We start from the raw sequence: 19,529 nt of genomic DNA on the forward strand, positions 1-19,529 counted from the left end.
GAAAAAAATTACTTCTCACTGTTCTCAGGTCAAATATTTATGCAATTAAAATGCGATTAATTTCGATTAATTAATTACAAAGCCTCTAATTAATTAGATTAATATTTTTAATCGAGTCCCGGCCCTAGTTCAGAGATTATGAACCCTTACTTATTACTTGTGTGTACACACAAAAGGTCTTTTTGCTTTTGCGACTTTAGCTGTTAAAATGTGATCGCTGAAACCAAGAACTACTGACACTGCTTTATCAGTGTTCAGGGCTATTTGTAGGAAAAAGTGATCAATACATTTAGGTTATCTTAGCCAATTCTTATTTGTATTCATTTTTGTTGACAGTGTAATAGTTTGTGTAAGGTTACAAGCAGTGGCTAATGCAAAAAGCCTAGTCTTGGACAGGTAGATGGTCAATATCTAAATCACCTACGAAAAAAATACACGGTTTTCATCACTTGATTTATCCAAAATGTCACAAATAGAGTCTAAGCATGACATCCGCACTCGGCGGCCATAAAAAAGAACGTAAAGCCCTAACATGTGAAGGTAGTATGAAAACACGGTTATTGTCACATAATAAAACATTTATTCTATATCATTACCAGTCAATTTCAACAAGCAAATATTATATTACAAATACACAGTAAATACAGACATCAATCTTAAAAACTAAAAAACTTTCTACAGGTCACATGGCTTTATAAACCCTCCAACTACACATAATTACCGCACATAATTCATAAAAAAGAATGCCCATGTCCTGTTTATTTGACAGTTTTTTATTTTACACTAGATCAGGCTATATAGTTAACAGCATCATAATCATTGAACAGCTCATCAGTGTTGTCAGACATAATAGTACTCGAGCCAAGTTAATCATAGTGCTAATATTTGTCAGTGTTTAACTTTTACGACATGTTGAGTGCAACCTACAGAGTGAAAGAACTACCAAAGACGGATGCAGCAAGGTCAGAGAAATTAGTGTCCTTCAACTAGTGAACTTCAAATTCAACTTTTCTAAAAGAAAAGAAAAAGTCCTAGGTGCTTGGTTGAGGATTAGTGGGTTATTTCAGAGGTCTGAGGCCCTCTTCAGCTCCCAACCAACGTGGTGGAGCAAAATCACCGGGCCGTTTCTCCAGCATTAATACACAAAGTAACAGACAAACCTTGTTCATAACCTCCACATTTAGCTTGCTGACAAAATATATTTAAATATGTCTGGTTATACGTGTCACAAGTTAAACTGCTGTAGTTTGTTCGTACCCGACTATTCTCTTACAACTGAGACTGGTCTTCTAAAGAGGTGTTACAATAGTAACGGTGCGCTTCTGAGGGAATACTGACAAAAAAAACGCTTCCACTGCTTCCCTTCTGGATCAGAGAGTCCGATTCATCTCCATCCTGTATGACAGCTTCATTCTACAGAGGCCAGGCCTCTGGTTTATTGATTATTCTTCATAACAACATAAATAAGACATAAATATTGCTGGCTCCAGGCCAAGCTCATTTACTGAAGTCACACATTTGAACATGTGTATATTAAAAGGCCTTTTTTGTTTTGTTAGAATTCTGATCCCAATATTGTATTTAGATCATTAGATCAAAACCTTCATTTCAATTTTAAGATTTGGGTCAAATTAACAACTGTCAGCTCTTTCACAAAGCTGCGATGCCCCCAGAAGTTAAAGAAACCAAAGAGTATTTACAAGGCACCCGAGTATTGGGGTGAACTGTGGTCCATCTGCGTGAGGAGTACCACGATGCTTTGATTTTGCACACCTCTGAGGGCTTCTAGTCACACCAAGCACAAACGACTCAGATCACCCGCTCTGTGCAGGTTGTGCGGAATCATTTGCGACTACTCTACAGGCCCCCGAGAGTCCGAGGTAAGCGGCTAACATCTACACCACAGACGCGGCGGCGGGGGGGGGGGCGCGGTGACATGATGGGGGATCACCTTCCGTCTGGTCGGGAGGAGAGGACGATGAAGACTTCGCACAGCGTGAATCTGCGAGTCTGAGTGTCAAATCAAAGTAGAGCATGGTGACGAGAGATGGGCGGATGCACCCAACCGCCAGACCGCGTCTGCCATGACTAGACGATCACATGTCAGGAAGCTGGGGCGTGTCAGCCTTTCAACCTTCATCTGGGAAACCCTTTTGTCTGCAACGCTGGGGCCTGAACGCGATGGGCGGGAGTGTTCTGGCTCTGGTAGAGTCCTTCGCACTCTTTCAGGGGTCCTTTAGGTCTCGGGGTTGGGAGTGGCGAGCAGCGGCACATTGTCCCTCCTCCTCCTGCCCAGCGGGGGGCGTCTGTACTGCTCCCCGTCGGCCAGCGTCTGGGGCAGCGGCTTCCTCTTGCTCTCGGGCAGCAGGAGGATGGACAGCACGGCCAACAGGGCCAGAGAGGAGTAGACCACGTGGTGCAGGAAGTAGCCGTAGTGGTTCCTCAGGTCCATGAGCGGGGAGGTGAGGCGGCCCACGCAGCCCAGGGACAGGACTGCACCCACACCGGTGCCCCTGTACAAAGTTGTTTTAATTAGATATGAAATAGCATTCATAAAGTTGATCACATTTAAATGTGTTGATAATATGTGTAAAAAACACCAGTGTTCCCCAGACGTATTATGTACCCATATTTCTGAACTATAAACAATTCACATCATCAAATTGTGTTTCTCATGACCCGATCCTTTTTTTTAACTGATACAAAATATGAACACAATAACCACATATTTTCCCGCTCATCACTTTGAGCATTGCTGAGTCACCTGATGACAGTGGGCATGATCTCTGCAGTGAAGAGGACGCACAGGGAGGCGGTGGCCTGGGAGGAGAAAAGACCCAGCACCGAGAAAACTGTGATGGCCGTCTCACTGAGATCTAAAGGGGGGGAGGAACAACAAGCTCCATGATGACGTACAACCATGCCCTGTTAATATGAACACACGGAGCACCCTCAGCCTTGGGTGCATGGTTTAAGGAAAACACCTGACACCGTTTGGACTTTGCTTCCTCTGCCGTGTCCTGTATTAGCTGAACATCATACTCATCTTCACCCACAAGGGGGAGACGGACACCGAGGGAACCTTGAATGTGTTTCCACAACAAAGCTGTGGAACAATCTAACGGCCCATGGAATGAATATTTCAGTTTGCTTTTAATCTACTTCATTATGCATGAAGTCCATCATGAAGTCAGTGATGTGTACATGATGTAATACGACTAGAAAGCTGAGCTTAACATAAAATAAACTAACTTTTCTTTTCTTTTCAGTCAGCATTTGAGGTAGAAAGGCCTTTGGTCCTCATACAAGGCTCACATAATGTCTCTACAACAACAGTAGAGGGGACTTCTGTGTGGCCACCTTGTTGGAAGAGACTACTAGGATTAAAATGAAGAAAAGTAGATCCTGCAACTAAAGCCTGCTTACACTTCATGAGTCCCAGGAGGATCAAAGAGGCCAGCCCCGTCATCGTCATGGAGAGGAGCAGGATGCCACGGCGACCGTACCTGTCCACGGTCGCCCACAGCAACAGCCAGGCGCCCCCCCCTGCGCACACGGAGAGCAGATACGTCCAGTAGAAGCTGGGGGCCGTGCCTTTGACGTCACCTCGGAAAGAGCTGTAACAGTGACTAATGCCGTGAGAGATGAATCTGAAGGAGGAAGGAGGGAAAAAAACATGAGTGGTTCAAAGTGGGAGAGTAAATATATGAGAGTCAGTCATAACACTGGGGGGGGGGGGGGGAATATGAGACTTATGCAGCAACCGGTTCAAAAGTGTGTCAAGCCAGTGGGATGACTTACGAGGTGAAGCCCAGCACACACAGGTTTTTCCAGATGTTCCTGCTGTGGAGGAGCTCATGAAAGGACAGGTGGGGGTGCGAGGAGGGGGCGGGTTCAGAATCCAGCTCTGCAGCGGGCAAACAGGACAAAACAGTCTTCTTAACCACACGTAGAACCACGCACTCTTATAAATCAATAACTCACCCACAAATGTATTTGTGTAAAGAAACATGCAGGGGGGGGTGCATGCAAACAGGCATTTGGCCTCTTGCGCAATAATGACTCAGGTTGTATAACGTTACCATGACCGCTGTCGTGCACTTTTAATGGAATTAATGGAACACACAGTCCGTTAGGAGGACGTTTTTTTTATGTTTGCTTTAACCGAACCAAAAGCGAGCAAGCCCTCAGAAACGACACACACACACACACACACACACACCTGTGAAGCTCTCGTCATCCCTCACATCTCTGTTGGAGTTTCTTCTCTCGGTGAAGGAGCTCATGTCTGCAGACCTCTCTGACAGAAGGAGCCAACGTGGCGACTCTGGGAACACCCCGGGAATGCTGCAGGGAGACAGGACCTAAGTCTGGCTGTGTCTTGGATCTTTGGACTCTACTCACCAGCGAACATTGGCTCCTCCAGTGTGGAAAATAACACACTGAGAATTTGTTATTTTTTAATCCAGCTTAGTTTACAAAACTACAAATCGCTGCGAGTCATCAATCTTTCATTTCTGTTAATTTGGGTTTGAACCGGAAGGCTTATCTTCTAACGAGCTCTTCGAGGGACTGGGGACCTTAAACAAAGGAGCCCTAATGCATTCTGACATGAACTCAAAGTGTGAGGACGGGAATCAATACGATGCACTAAAGCTTTCAGCTGGCATCAAGTGGCTCGCCACTTCAGGTTCACAGGAAATGAAACACACGAACATACTGAAGACAGTAAACAGACACCGAGAATGTTCTACAAACAAATAGAAACTACTGAGAGGGAATCAAAAGCACAAAGCTGAATCTGTAATATGGAAAAATCCCTCCTCATACTCGTACCCGTAAGAGAGGAACAGTGTCAGGGGGGCGGCTCCGGCTCCCAGCAGGCCCCTCCAGGACTGGCACCCCAGGGCCACAGCCACTAGAAGGAGTTCCCCGGCTACAGTCGTCAGGCCGGCCATCGTGGTCACCACCAGCCTCAGAGAGGACTCACACAGCTCCAGACCTGCCCGTCAGACACAGCGTCAAAGCATCACCTCGCCTCGGGACTCTTTCCTCCCGCTTGACGGCTCTTTTGGACCGAGATCAAACGTCGCGCCTCCTTGGAAAGGCAAACTACTCACGAGTGATGTAGAGGGTGAGGTAGACTCCCGCGCTGGCCGCCGCCAAACAGAAGCGCATGACGATGAAGATGGAGGGGTACGGGGAGACGCACACCAGCACGCCAAACACCACCGACAAGGTCAGAGAGGTCAGCAGCGTCTTGGACCGGCCCAGTCTGCAGGGGAATGGAGAAATGTGACGGTACAATTTAAATACAAATCAAGGTAAAAACATGAAAGCTAGATGTACAACAATAGCAACAGAAAGTAAATCATCATTATTCATGAGCCAAAACGCTAGCTTCACATGTTAAAATATTAACAGCAAGTAGGTTGGCAAAACAGGAACTAGGACAACAGCCCACTGTGAATATGAGAGAGGAGATAGAACACAGCATCATGAACTGTTAATATATTTACCACACTCCTAGTTTAATGCAATTCACAAAGGGTTCACACAAATTAGGCAACTATTAATTCCAAAGGACCTGCAGAAACTTTCAAAAAGACGAAGACATGAATAGAAAATGCGTCTTCAAAGCAGCTCAAGTACGAAACACAACTAATCCGTAAATGTGATGATTGGCCAACTTTGTGCTGCATGCATGAGCAGCACTTTGGTTCCCTTTTTGTCCTTTGCTCGTTCCCAGAAGGCAGCATTAACCCACTCGTCTTAAATGATGCTCGGGTCAGCAGATTAATGAACGCTGTTAGCTGATTGAACACTACGGCTTCCCTCCAGCCTGGATCCATTGAGCTGATGATCAGACGAGCTCGAGAAAAAATATATATCTTCCTGGGATAATTGGAACTGGCAGTAGACTTGCAGTAGACGAGGGAATGACGATTTTCACATAGTTGTTCTAGTTTATAACTGTAAAAGTGTTTGTTTGACGGCAGAAATTGAATATAATATTTGGATTTAGTTTTAATTTGTGACCTGATATTAAATAACATTTAAGCAGCACCCATGTGATGAATTCTTTCACCATCTACTGTCTGAGCTCTGTACTGTGTGAGCGTGTGTGTCTGTGTGTATTTGGGTCGTGAGGTAGTGAGTCTGCAAACCCCCCCCCCCCCCCCCCCCCCCCCCAAGGGAACGAGACGGGAGATTGAGGAACAAGCTTTCCAAATCGACACAGAGTAACCTTTTGACCAAACGTCTTGCCTTGCATGTTTTTTTTTTAAATATTCTGCAGAGGACAGTGTTAACCCTACCGGGCTGCATAAACACTGGTCTGTGTGTGTGTGTGTGTGTGTGTGTGTGTGTGTCTTACCTGTCAGCGGCGTAGCCCAGGCCGAGACAGCCAGTGAGGATGCCGAGGATGAAACACACCTCTTCTACTGGGACCAGCCAGTACTGACCACACACCAGGTCCCACTGGGCCGCACCGTGGGGCAGAGAATCTGGGTTAGTTACCGTTTGTCGGGACGTGTCTGAGAAGCACACGCGTGGAGAATCGGGTCGACCTGCTGGGGGGATTCGTTCAATCAAGGTAAGAAATAAAAGAAAGGAGAGCAAGGTGACGACATCACGACAAAGAAAACAGGAGAAAAAAAGTTTGAGAAAAGACGAGCACCGACCGTGACTTTAATTCATCAACGGATGACCTGAGTCATCCGTCATTAGTTTTCAGTCAATTGAAAGCTTTTTCACGGTTTGCTTTGTTGTTTTGATGGATAATGATGCGTACACAGGAGTTACAAGGAGCCCTCGGAGTGATAGAATTACACATTATAAAGCTCCATTAAACACACCCAGTAATAACAATGTATACCTTGAGTCAAATATATATATATATATATATATATATATATTCCTTTTCTTTTAAACAGCAGCTATCTGCAGTTTAAATCACATTAAGCCGACCCGCTGATTTGCATTCACAGCTGAGCTGGGAGCTAAATGACTTAAATGATCTAGAGAGGGAGAGCAGAGGGCCTTACATAATTACAGCCTTTGCACAGAAACATAAAAGCCTGTCACATGATATCAGCCGTCCTATTGCTGAGGCACAGAGCCACAACAATGCCCGCCAGCCGGGGGAACGGGCGACGTAGCAGACCGCGGTGCTCACACGGGTGGAACGCTTTGGACAAACACAAGCTCCCCAGACTGGTTTCAAGGAATGAGAGTCATGCACCGGTATCTGATGTTTCCCTTTGGAATCAAGTCCGACCGGTAGCGTTTCCTCCTCTCACATGTTGAGGGAAACACAGCTGGAACGCCCCTTTGTGATGGAAGCCACTGACGCAGATTTAGTTTAAATCTCCATATTGTCATTCAGACCAGAGGAAGAGTACAGATGTTACCGGGTCACTCTCCAGCTTGAAAGCAATGACATCTTTATGTGATCCACGTGCCATTGTCAAAATATACACACATACACCATTACTAAATGACTACAATGATCTCCAGGTGTGTCATCGTCATACTGGCGGGAGGTTTGTGTTCATCAGTGAAATGACACAGTATCTATTGATCAGCCGATCGGGGCCCTTCCTGCTTCCCGAATCCTTTGGTTTAATCCTTTAAGAACAACCATCCTGTAGTTATGAGTTATGAGAAGAGGGAAATGCATGTCAATATTTGTGCCGTTTCTTAGGGGACGGATATAAAACAATGGGGACAAAACACTAACCATTCAACTTTAGCCTATTGTCAACCTGCCTGCGTGCTGATAAGAGAAGAAGAAAGTCGCAGTTGAAACGCAATGTAAACAGGGACCTGTTTTATGCTTCATCCCATTAAGTTACAAATGCTCTCAGGCCTTTTTTGGTAGCGAGATTCTTTTTTTCTACCTTGGAGTCCATTCATTTAAGTACTCCACCCCCCCCCCCCCCGTCCCCCCCCGTCCCATCGCGAGCGGGGGATTGTTCAACCTCGGTGACGTCGGTGAAAAGACACGTTTCTGAATGAGTCACTGGTTTGGGAGTCTGATTAAAAGTGAATGTGGCATCGGGGCTGAAGGTGTGGGAAGTTCACCTCGTCATAACAGCACATGCGTAGGAAGTGAGACGCGGTCCTGTACATGAACAACTCTTTCCTTCTTTGTTTTCTTTCTCTCTGATCATGTGTCCCGCGTTGGTTTCTCTGGGTGTGTGTGTGTGTGTGTGTGTGTGGAATGACACCTTCAGACTATAAGAGTGGTCTCAGTGACATTCGGCTCAGATGACCCCCCAATGAAAAGGTTCTACGCATGTTCACTGTCTTTGGCTTCACCTGGCTAACTCTGGCTCACAGTACACCTGCTAAATAAATGAATAAATAAATAAAATAAACTGGGGGCCCGAGGCCCTCCGAGCCCCCAGGGGAAGACTTCCTGTCCGGGCTTTATCGGTGTGAATTATGTGCAGCTAGAGTTCAGCGTGGTGGGGGGAGGCTGCATGTAAATGTGTTTCAGTGTTTCATGGCCCTTGTACATAAACAAGAAGAAGTGATCCCTCCCACAGGAAGACCCCCCCAAAAAGGTTCGAAGGGCGGAGGAGGAGCCCGGGGGCCGCTTACCTCGGTGACGATGTTGTTCCTCAGCCCTTCCGTGACGTTGTAGTCCCAGCCGCCCTCGCACTCCACCACCGCCGAGCGGCTGCCGTTGACGTACTGCCGGCACTGGGAGAGGCTCCCGTTCTCCCCGGGCCGCCCCCCCTTCTCCCAGGGCAGGGAGGCGTTGAGCGCCTCGGGGGACGGCGGGGGCCCCGGCAGGTGGCAGTGGTGCGGCGACGAGAGGGTGACCAGGGGGTCGGAGGAGAGCAGGAAGGCCAGGAAGAGGTTGGGCAGGATGGAGAGGGCTATCAGAACCCTCTGCTTCTTCCTGCCCAGAGCCAGCACCATCACGTCCCCCGTGGGGGGCAGCGAGGGCAGGGCGGGGAGGGAGGAGGAGGAGGAAGGGGCCGGGGAGGAAGGCAGAGGGGAGGAGGGGAGAGACGGAGGGGGAGCAGGACACGGGGAAGGGGAGACCAGAGGGGGGGAGTCTGGGGATGTCATCGTTAGAGAAGGTTAAACGGTGGAGGTGGTGGTGTGGGAAGGGGGGGGTGTCTCAATGGTTGGTCCCCAGGCGGAGAGGGGGGGGGGGGGGGGCTCTGTGGAAGAGAAGAAGTACACTGAATTACTGTATGGCTGAATTCCACGTGTACCAGCAGCATCCAGTCTGAACAGAGTCCCCGAATGAACCGTCCCGACAGAGGACACGTTGTAGGATAAGGCAGCAGAGGAGGGGGGGGCCCCCCTGTCGGTGGGTGGAATGTGAAGGAGCGGCTCTCCTCAGCAGCCTCCTGCGGCGGGGCACCGGGAGCTTTCCTTTGCAGGGGGGGGGGGGGGCAGGAAGTCTCGCTTTAAAAAGGGAGAAAACGGGAATCTCACAGGGTTACATAAGACTTTTTCCACGAGGGGGGGGTGTAATAAACAGGGGGCGGCTGTCCTCTGTGGAAGTACAAACACAATACAAACGGGAGAGCGACAGGGTGAGGAGGAGGAGGAGGAGGGGGAGGAGGCGGGGGGGGGCAGGTGTGCCCCCCGTAATAGCGTCTGTCTGGCTTCACAGCGGCGCATAGTGTGACTTACCAGGTGACTTATCCAGAACACTGCGGGGGGGGGGGGGCAGAGAGTGGTCTCACCGCATTCAACGTGTCTCCTCTGCCCGCTCCGTCGGATGAGAAGACATCTGTGTCCCGGACAAGTGAGACGAGGACACCGGGCTCGCCACGCGCAGACCGGGGGATGCCGGACTCGTTACCGAATGGGTCCCGGTTTCGTCCCGCCGACAGCGCACCGAATAAATGAACGAGGCACGACGGCGTCCGACATCGTCTTGAAAGGGGGGGGGAAACAGCGCGTCGTCCGTCAGGAGGCGGCAGGACAAAGAGCCGGTTTGGGGACTGCGTCGCGAGGAACTGTTCGCGGGGACGAGCCGCTGCGTCGGCTCACTTCGTCACGAGTCGGGTGAAATCGTCAAAACGACGTCCCCCTCGTCTCGCTGATGGAAAAAAAAACGAGGTCGCGTGTGCTGAGGAGATGTGTCACTCGGGGATAAATTGGCTTTATTTTGTGACTCGTTGATGTTTTAGGTTTTACAACAACATTTATTTATTTCATGTCGGTCGAGTTGAGTAAGCTATACTTGGTTAGGGTGGCTTTTGTGTGACATAAAAACAAAGGTACATATTTAAGGAAAATGTCGTTTTCTGATGCTTTAAACGAGTGAATATATGTGTAATGGTGATGTTAAAACAGCTCTCCTTACTCCCCTTTATAAAGCCAACTTGTGGTGTGTTAATTGTAAAGCAAAAATGAAAAGTACTTTAACTGCTACGATCAAAACTGTGTTGTGATATGTTCAAATTGTATTTTGTGTTGTATTTATGTTTTCCTTTTTTTTATTCAGACTCGTTTGTGCCTGCAAATAAAAGTTGACTCATTTTCTTATTTACGTTATTTTCTTTGTACGTCGTATTTGATACAGTTAGACACAGAGAGTTTACAGGTACCCAATAACACAGAGCATACGATATGTTGGTGTTTGGACAACAGAAGATGCACAACGATTAAAGGTTAGAGTGAGACGTCAGTTCTTTGTTGAGCATCTTCCCTGAAGCCCTACGTGCAGTTTTCTGCCGCATGGTGGAGCCATAAATCAGATGGTCACTACAAGGGAACGCTAATACGTGACTGCTCGTCCTTTCTCGTGAATATGCAACGATACAAATGTCATTATAACAAACAGAAAGTGCCAGATATTGTCTATTTGGAAAAATTGTTTCCCACCTTAATCTTCAGCCACCTTTGGAAACAATCTTACTCTTCCTTTGTATAACCTTTAGCTTCCCAAAGCCATCGGTTGCAATATCTTTGGCTCTTTTGGACAACAGAGACATTGCTGTAGATTGGACTCTTATTTGTCATCTAGCCTCCGAAGAAAATACTTTTCAGTTGTTTTTAAATAAAACCACAAATGCGTTATACATTGTGCATGTTATTGTGTTTTCTGTGTTGCACACGACGGCTGCCATGTACAAAACGACCCTCCAAATACCAAGGTAACGTCCAGTTATTACGGCTTATGAACATGTGTGTTAAATCATTTCCTGTGTCAGAAAGTGGGGTGCATGAGACACCTACAGAAAAAAGAAAAATTACAATTAATTAAAAGCTCTTCAATCAGTTTAACGAGGTCAGGTGACTTCGTATCACTGCAGAATGAATTATCAATTCTTTTTGTACTCTCGACAAAATGTGTTTGCAGGTTGTGGTGGGAACCTGAAGATTACAAAAACACACATCTGACCACAACCTTTTACTGGACCGCCTCCAGCTGTGAACATGTGTGCTGAAATAGGGTTGAACGGTTGACGTTTCCTGTATTTAGACGGGATATTGCATTGTTTTTATGTTGATGCATTCAATGATTGTCTACCTTTGAGACAAAGCAAAAACGCTCCATAAAATGATGTTTAACGAGCGGGAGACGTGAGATGGAAGCTGCTTTGCAGGGGCTGCGGTGGGGTTCGTATGGGCTGCTGCTATTGAGTAACTTGGTAAGGATTAGGTAAAAATACAGTCTTTCTTCACTCTGCGGACATGTTGCAGTCCTGGGACCACAGATTGCCCCACACGGCGCTGCGGGACATTTCAACAGACACGGTCACACAGGGACTTCAACACACGACAGTAAGAAGCCTGTGTCACACTTTCGCTCTGCTTGGTGCGTGTTCATCACATGTACACCCATCCATGAACACACAGGTACTTACATTTCTACAGCCTGTGGGTTATCATTGAGTTAAATCATACTCTGTGTGTGGTTTTGTTGACTCCCTGTCATTCAGCGAAGCACCTTTTCATTAGACGCCACTTCGACACCTCACAGTGATCGGCCTTCCTATTCAACACATTCTGTGGGGGATATAAGGCAAACTTTCATTCATGTCCCCACTAGTAATAGAGTGTGATGTTGCACATATCGATTGCCTCTGCAGAGTTGCACGGCCTAATGAAATCTAACGAAGCACTAATAAAGGGTGTATGCAGAGTGTGTGCTTTCTTTTTTTTGACACACTAAATGACACATGACTAATCATGTGATATTTCACCTTGGGATCCAGTGGCAAAGGAATCATGCCGTTTATTCTTCATCTAATAGTGTGGAAAATATTTATGTCACAACTATTGCTTTGCTTTTTTGAAGGCAGAAAGAAAAATGTCTGGCTTGTTGCCCCAGTCCCCCCCCCCCCCACCCACCCACCCACCGCCCCGCTCTCTGACTCCTATCTCTATGTCCCTTCACTACCATCACAGCCACAGGAAGGCCCTGGCAGCCCCGAAACACTGATGCTATCTCTGTGCTCCTCATCTCCGTCCTCCGCTGTGTTGAAATCTCGCCCATCCCACAAAGGGAAACCGCTGGTGCACAACGGTCCATGGCACGACGTCCGTTTCCGTGGGTAGACCGATGGTAGCTAGGGTGGCAGGTGCACGCCATGATGCAGGATGAGAGGCCTCGGCTTAAATCCCACCGAGTGTTATTTAAAGGAACAATGCGCCGTGATCAACACGTGTAAAGGCTTTTTTTTTTTACTCATCACAGGTTTAAGTAAGTAAGTAAAGGTTTAAGGTTATTTAATATCTTAATGCTGGGTAGACAGTTAAGTGTTAAGTGTTTGTGCTTGGCAGACATAAAAGACGTTTTATCGAAGCTCAAGTTATATATTGTTTATTTAAGGAACACAAGTGACGCTTTAACAATACACTGCTATGAAATGATAAAACACCAGATTACACGTTATTCAATACTGCATCGACACTGTTTCAAGTAATCCCACACTCATTTAGTGACAAAAGAAATAATATACAGAGAGAGAGAGAGAGAGAGACACTTAGATTTCATTGAATCCCCTACAAACCACAGGGGGTTGAGTAACCCTGTTGGGCAACTACACTTACAATCATATCTGACAATGACAAGAAGTGTCCGTGATTGGCCAATTTTTGTTAAATCCAAAAAATAAAAGATCGGTCAGATTGTCTTCTTCTGAGGGTTATGCATGTGTATGAAGATCTTGTCTTCAGGACAGGAAAGTTCATTTGGAGTTTGCAGAATTGAAGTATTTGTAGCTTTTGAGCTTCTGCACACATTGGTGCAGTGTTTTCGAGCTTTGTGGTACAACTTCTCTCGTTTCACCCGAATCTTAATTGGCGCAGGGATTAGTTTAGTTTTTCTCTCACCGTTTGGGTCTTAAAATGTACCCACCACACGTCTTCCTACTTTAATGACATGACTCAAAGGTCTAACGAGCAGGGTGGGGGGCCGTTATTTCGGAAAGTTGTGAGGAACCTCCCACACGCTCAGAGAATTCTGACCAAACACCAAGAATTTACACTAAAACTTTGACATATTCAGCGAATTGATACTGCGCATTGTCTGTTATTAACCTGAAATGGTTTTAAAAGCCTTAATCCACACTTTCAGGAACTGAATTGATAGCAAGCTGTCAAAGCTTTTAATTTGTCCACATGTTTGAGCACATGTGGCTGTAGTGATATTCATTTTAAAATAAGCTGCACATTGAAAAAGCTTCTGACAGATGTAGCATCATAGCATCCGATGGCAAGTTACAGCTGATAAACTCCACCAAATGAAGACCTGTCCCTTCTGCTAAAAATGAGAAGTGGTTTTGTTCACCTAATTTTGAAATGAATGACCCCACCCCAATGTCAACCTCTCTAATGTAAACTAAATATGAAGTCAAAGCACCGAGGGCTCAACAGGGAAAGCCAATAGCGACAATTCAATGATAGAATGTAAATGTGACGAAAACCCCAGAAGAAGAAACCCGGTGGAAATCACCTCGTTGTCCTCGGTGGCACTTCTCACCCTGCCGGTCGCTATTTCAAAATACGATTACGACAGCCGAGCCCCCCCCCCCCCCCCCCCCCCAGACCCCGGCCAGTTCACCAGTGAGGCCTCCAGGCGCCTAAGGCGAGGAATCCAACGCCTGCAATCAGGTGCGACTGCGGCTCTAGATAGTGGAGACCCCCGCTGCTCCCTCCTGGGCTCCCTGCAGGTGCCGCTGCGACAGGATGTGTTTGAGGGAGACCAGCTCCTGGGTCAGCTGCCCGATGCGCATCTGCAGCTTCTGGTTCTCGTCCTGCAGCTGCAGGGCCCTCTGCTGGGTCAGCATGATCCTCCTGCGGGCCTTGTCCCGGCTCTTCCTCACCGCCACGTTGTTCCTCTCGCGCCGCATGCGGTACTCCGCGCTGTCCTTGCTGATGCTCCTCTTGTTGGCGGGGGCCCGCAGGGTTGGCAGGAGGAAGGAGGAGAAGTCCTGGAGGTCAGGAGAACAAGGCTGTTAACGTCGGTATGATATGTCTGACTCGCTCATTTGTCTAGAACGCACACACACACACACACACACCTGCTGAGTGTTGGCCTGGCTCTGGTGGTGGATTGTGCTGCCCGAGCTTGAGTTGTTGCTGAGGCAGGAAGACGTGTACGGCAGGTAAGACAGTCCCATCATGTCATCAGCGCCCCCCCTCCCCAGTCCCTGAGCCTGGCTGTACGATATCATGTCCATCGGAGCCAGCTGATTGGTCGGTGTGGTGTGGTTCAAGGTGTGGGCCTGCCCCGAGTAAGAGGTGGCCCACTCGTGGATCACTGAGGACACCCTGGAATCAGACATCTGTCGGGGGGGGGGGGGGGGGGGGTCGGAAGAAAAGAGGAGTTTTAATTTCAAGTGGTGATGATTTCATTCCTTTTTAAATGGAAGCAAAGAACCACACGAACAAAGAGAGATGATTCTGGAGAAGTAATACAAGGCCAATAAATCAACCCAGAACACAAGTCATAAAGGCTGAGGTATCAAACATTGTGTTTTAATTAGGTCCACTGAGCATGAAATGGTCCAAGTAAGGATCGTCCTAACATAATTCAACGCCTGACACTACTTCTAAAAATACTAACGCTTGTGGAGTTTTACTTCTAGTTTGAATACTCGAGTAAGTTTAATGGAAATAATACATTATTAACGGGAAAACAAATGGAGTAAGGTTAATGAAGATAATACATTATTAACGGGAAATAACAGTTAACAATTACAAAATACCGTTTTGAAAAGTTGCATATTACAGATGAAACAATCAGTCAAATAATCAGTTAATTGCCAATAAGTCGATCAATGAGATTTTGGATTATCAAATCATCGACATTTCTTAAAGTTAAAAAACAGGAAAAAAAACTTTGCTTCCACCTTCACAAATGTGTAAACTTGCTATTTTTATTCCTCTAACAGCAAACAGACAAAATGAGCTCTGATGATTACACCTGGGTTGCGATGTGCGTATTTCATAACCTTCTGACAGTTTACGGCCCCAACGGTCAATCAATACATTAAGAAAATAATCTGCGGATGAATTCACATTAAAGGAAATAGTTTGATGAAGCCTAACATAACCGGGTAAAGAACTTAAATGAACTACAGGCACACACTGATGAAGTTGTGATGGGACTTACCATGACTCTTCGAAACCTCTCTGGGTGAGCTTCAGGTTCCTCTTACAGTTTAACTGAAAATGGTCTGGAAGGAGGAGGCAGACAGGAGTTTGATACCTGTCTGATCTCACATCACGTCTTCCTCTCTCTCTCTCTCTCTCTCTCTCTCTCTCTCTCTCTCGCACTCACACACGCACACACACACACATACACACACACGCACGCACATACACACACACGCTCCGAAATTACGGGAAAGAGAGGCAACGGGCAGGAAGCAAGACAGTGTGTCTTGACTGATCATATCTACAGATTATTTATCTCACATCACTGATAATATTGAGTTTTTAGTTGTTGTTGTTATTAGAAACATTTTTAAATTTGTAATCATATCACATTAAAACATAAACCCCAAAATGATGTATGAATCAATAGCTTTCTGTGAAAAAACGCTTTAGTTGCTACTCACTCCTAATTTGTAAGACTAATATCTGCGCGTTGACATCGTGTCTCTGCATCGTGTAGAAAGCGAACACAGCGCTCTGTGAGTGGTGTCCTTCTGCGGCCTCCGTAGGCCGCACTAAAACAAAATGGCTGCCCCTGTTGACAACGTGAGTGCAGTTCTGCGAGCTCGCGTATTTTATTTATTTGATCTTTCCACCGTTTGTGATAATCCTGTAGACGATTAGAACAACGTGGCTTATTCAGAGATTATTATGAGCGGCACAATGACGGCTGTTTCGTTTTCAGGGACCTCGGCTCGCCACCAGCTAGATTTATCTTTGGTGTCTTTTTTCAAACCACGTTTTAAGTTACTCTTTGTGTAACTGCATTTCTAACTTGCTGATTTTCTGACAGGATTTAATTGAGCGTGATTTGCCTGCAGCCGTTCAGCTGTTGAGGAATCTCACCGAACAGGTGAGAACATGAAGTACTGTAATAATAATGTTTATCAGTAGTGCTCAGTCCTTTTTTTTTAAATGATCCAAACTGTAGGAACACACCCTTCAGCACAGTCACATCCCATGGTGGCGCATTAATCTGATCATAATGATCCTGTTTTTACCTGTTGTGTCTCCCTATGGTGATTTATTTACTTTGATCATAGCATTTTGAAAGCAGCTAAAACACAGTCCTTTCTCTTCAGGTGGTCTCCGTTACAGGTCATGTCCGGGAGCTAATAACAAAAGTGAAAGATGGAGCTTTTAAGACCTCCCAGGTAAGAGGAGACTGTTAATAACAAACCGCTGGGGCCAACAGGCCCAAAGCCACAGGTTCCCTGCGTGCTTTTTGCTTTTGATCATTTCTCTCTGAGAAATCTTTACTTAGATGTTCAGGCCCCTGTAACGGTCATCTCAATAAAAATGTCGAATGTAAAGTAGAAGTTGTTGCTTGGATGGGAACAACACTTAAAGGTCGTCTCTCCCTCGCAGGGCTTGTCTTTCTTGGACCTTCGGTATCATCTGCTGCTCTTCTACCTCCAAGACCTCACTCACCTGATCAGCATCAAGACCGAAGGAGGCAGAATCAAAGACAGCGAGGCCTTGAACCGGCTGGTCACCGTCAGAACCGTGAGGCGACCGCAGAACCGCGTGCGCCTAGTTTGCTTCTAACGCGGCGGCTAATCGCTCTTCTCCTTCCGCTTTAAGGTCCTGGAGAAGATGCGGCCGCTGGACCACAAACTCAAGTACCAGATTGATAAACTGGTGCGCACTGCTGTCACCGGCAGTTTGGGTGAGTCTGATTTTTCCTCTTTTTTTTTTTTTTATTATCTGTGTTTATGCAGAGAACAGAGACAAAATCATCCGATTTGTCCCCCTTGGTTTTTTGTAAGCTCCACGTTTAACGGTGTCTTTGGTTGATTTCAGCCGAAAACGACCCGCTGCAGCTGCGTCCTAATCCCGAGAACCTCATCAGCAAAGTAAGAGCCGAATATCGTGGTCATTTTAAGCCCTATTTCCATTCGGGTGGTACAGTTTGGTTCATCTCAAAATACCCTTTTGGTTGCTTCGAGACAGTAAATCAAGTCAAAGTTCAAATTGATTAGGGTTAAAATTGTAATACTTTAAAATTGTTTTATTTCGAATACAAAGTACTACACATCGATGATCAATACATCAAATACAAAATGTACTGGTCGGACTGACTTTCTTCATGTGCTTCATCGACCAGTTGAGTGAGTCCGAGGAGTCTGAAGGTGAAGCTGGCGATAAGACGGAGAACAAAGCAGCCCCCTCTAGTGGCAAGAAATATGTCCCGCCAAAGATTGCCCCAGTGCACTATGGTAACGTCATACCTCTTTTCAAACTCTTTTTTTTAATGTCATTGCCTTTAAAACGCTTAACATTTGTTATTTCATCAGACATTTTACTTTTGCTGGGCCAAAAGTTAATTACACCGGTTTGGAATAAGCCGAGCCGGTTGCAGTTAGCCATTGCTATTCTACCCTCTGGCTCATGCGCATTAAAATAATAATAATACCCCCCCCCTCACCCTCCCAGATGGAGACATGACCGAAGCAGACCGGAAGAAGGCTCAGTCGGAGCGCCAGCGGCGAGCGGCCCTCAGGAGCTCTGTGATCCAGGAGCTGAGGCAGCAGTACAGCGACGCTCCCGAAGAGATCCGGGACCGACGAGACTTCCAGAGCGATCGGGACAGCCGCGAGGAGCTCCACAGGTGTGTGTGTGTGTGTGTGTGTGTGTGTGTGTGTGTGTGTGTGTGTGTGTGCGTGTGTGTGTGCGGCAGGAATTCTGTAATGGCGCCACGTGGGGGTCGGATTCACAGCTGCTGTTTTTCACACACAGGAAAAACTACGAGGAGTCGATGTTGGTGCGTCTCAACATGCCCCAACGTCAGAAGAACGCCAGGAAGAGAGGCTCGATGTCCATGAGCGGCCAGCTGAGCGGCATCACGCACTTCGGTGACATCACAGCGCTGACGGGCGGCGAGCCCACGCAGGTAAGCAGGCAGGGAGCCTTTACACGGGCCTGTCGGGGGGGGGGGGCGGGGGCATATTGCCCTCGCTGAGGTCCAGGAGAGGCCACATGTGGTTTGGAACTCTTAATGAACTGCGGTGTTAAACGATTTAGTGGCCCATGGTCAGGACTTAGAGGCTCTGATGACGCAGTAGACGCACTGAGTGACATGTACATGATTATTCCATTTGGGATGCTACAAGTCTGACTCCGTTATCTGGTGCTGCTTTCCTGTCACAATTCACTTTCTGCTGTCCTAAAAATCACTAACGAGACAGAGGAACCACAACCTCATGCTGCAGATGTGGAAAGTCCATTCAGCGAAATGTATTAGGAGAATCCCAGAGCTGTTTGCTTTGTGTGCTGGACGCCACAAAGCGATGTTGACCGGCAGCATGAATGGGAGCATTGTGGCTTTATTTAGATCACGATCTTAACGTGACTGCTGGTTCTTACACTTTGGTCTTTACTGGTGCAGGATGGGGATGAATCTCGTCCCAAGAAGAAGAAGAAAGTCATGAAGAAAAAGACCAAAAGAAGAGGTAAGGACGTTCAAAAATAACTCGAATAAGTACGAATAATTTCTTTGAAAAGAATTCAAGTAACTCCTACGGGATGTCAAGAGAACTATTTTAACACGGGCTTTGTATCGAGTCTGGGTACCTTAACATTAGACATGAATCATTTGAAATGCAGCACAGGCTTTGCGTTGCATGTTAATAACTCGTGTCCCTTCTCTGCAGCTTTCAAGAAGCACAGATAAAGCTGAAGTGCAGAGTGAAGACCAAACATCCACCATCGCTTTATGCTTCCATGGACTTCATTACCTTTTAGTCAGTCATTTATTCCCCACTTCACTGATTTCTTGTGGAATAAACTGTTCTTGTTGAGTTTTGTAACTTTATTTATCTCCATTAGATGGCAGTCACATTGCTTAAACACACTCGTCATGCGATCTAATAAGCCCGTTACAA

General features: G+C 46.6%; 3 protein-coding genes across 3 annotated transcripts; 1 reads left to right on the forward strand and 2 right to left on the reverse strand.

The window, feature by feature from the left end:
* Positions 1-408: 408 nt before the first annotated feature.
* Positions 409-9,123, reverse strand: slc22a17 (solute carrier family 22 member 17). Its single transcript, XM_037455276.2, has 9 exons — positions 8,608-9,123; positions 6,377-6,480; positions 5,121-5,275; positions 4,837-5,002; positions 4,223-4,347; positions 3,802-3,907; positions 3,427-3,650; positions 2,765-2,876; positions 409-2,513 (listed from the first exon to the last, which is right to left on the reverse strand). Exons 1-9 carry the CDS (start codon positions 9,082-9,084, stop codon positions 2,237-2,239), a joined length of 1,746 nt encoding a protein of 581 aa, XP_037311173.1. The 5' UTR covers positions 9,085-9,123; the 3' UTR covers positions 409-2,236.
* A 4,988-nt stretch (positions 9,124-14,111) lies between these two features.
* cebp1 (CCAAT/enhancer binding protein (C/EBP) 1) lies at positions 14,112-15,705 on the reverse strand. The gene is made up of 3 exons (XM_037455282.2): positions 15,602-15,705; positions 14,508-14,771; positions 14,112-14,417 (listed from the first exon to the last, which is right to left on the reverse strand). Exons 1-3 carry the CDS (start codon positions 15,602-15,604, stop codon positions 14,112-14,114), a joined length of 573 nt encoding a protein of 190 aa, XP_037311179.2. The 5' UTR covers positions 15,605-15,705.
* A 404-nt stretch (positions 15,706-16,109) lies between these two features.
* ngdn (neuroguidin, EIF4E binding protein) lies at positions 16,110-19,445 on the forward strand. The gene is made up of 11 exons (XM_037455277.2): positions 16,110-16,191; positions 16,439-16,498; positions 16,728-16,799; positions 17,014-17,151; positions 17,230-17,314; positions 17,449-17,501; positions 17,753-17,864; positions 18,082-18,256; positions 18,385-18,538; positions 19,034-19,097; positions 19,299-19,445. Exons 1-11 carry the CDS (start codon positions 16,171-16,173, stop codon positions 19,316-19,318), a joined length of 954 nt encoding a protein of 317 aa, XP_037311174.1. The 5' UTR covers positions 16,110-16,170; the 3' UTR covers positions 19,319-19,445.
* The last annotated feature ends 84 nt before the right edge of the window (positions 19,446-19,529 follow it).

The sequence above is a fragment of the Pungitius pungitius genome, chromosome 19 (genome assembly GCF_949316345.1).
Source record: "Pungitius pungitius chromosome 19, fPunPun2.1, whole genome shotgun sequence".
Taxonomy (NCBI): domain Eukaryota; kingdom Metazoa; phylum Chordata; class Actinopteri; order Perciformes; family Gasterosteidae; genus Pungitius; species Pungitius pungitius.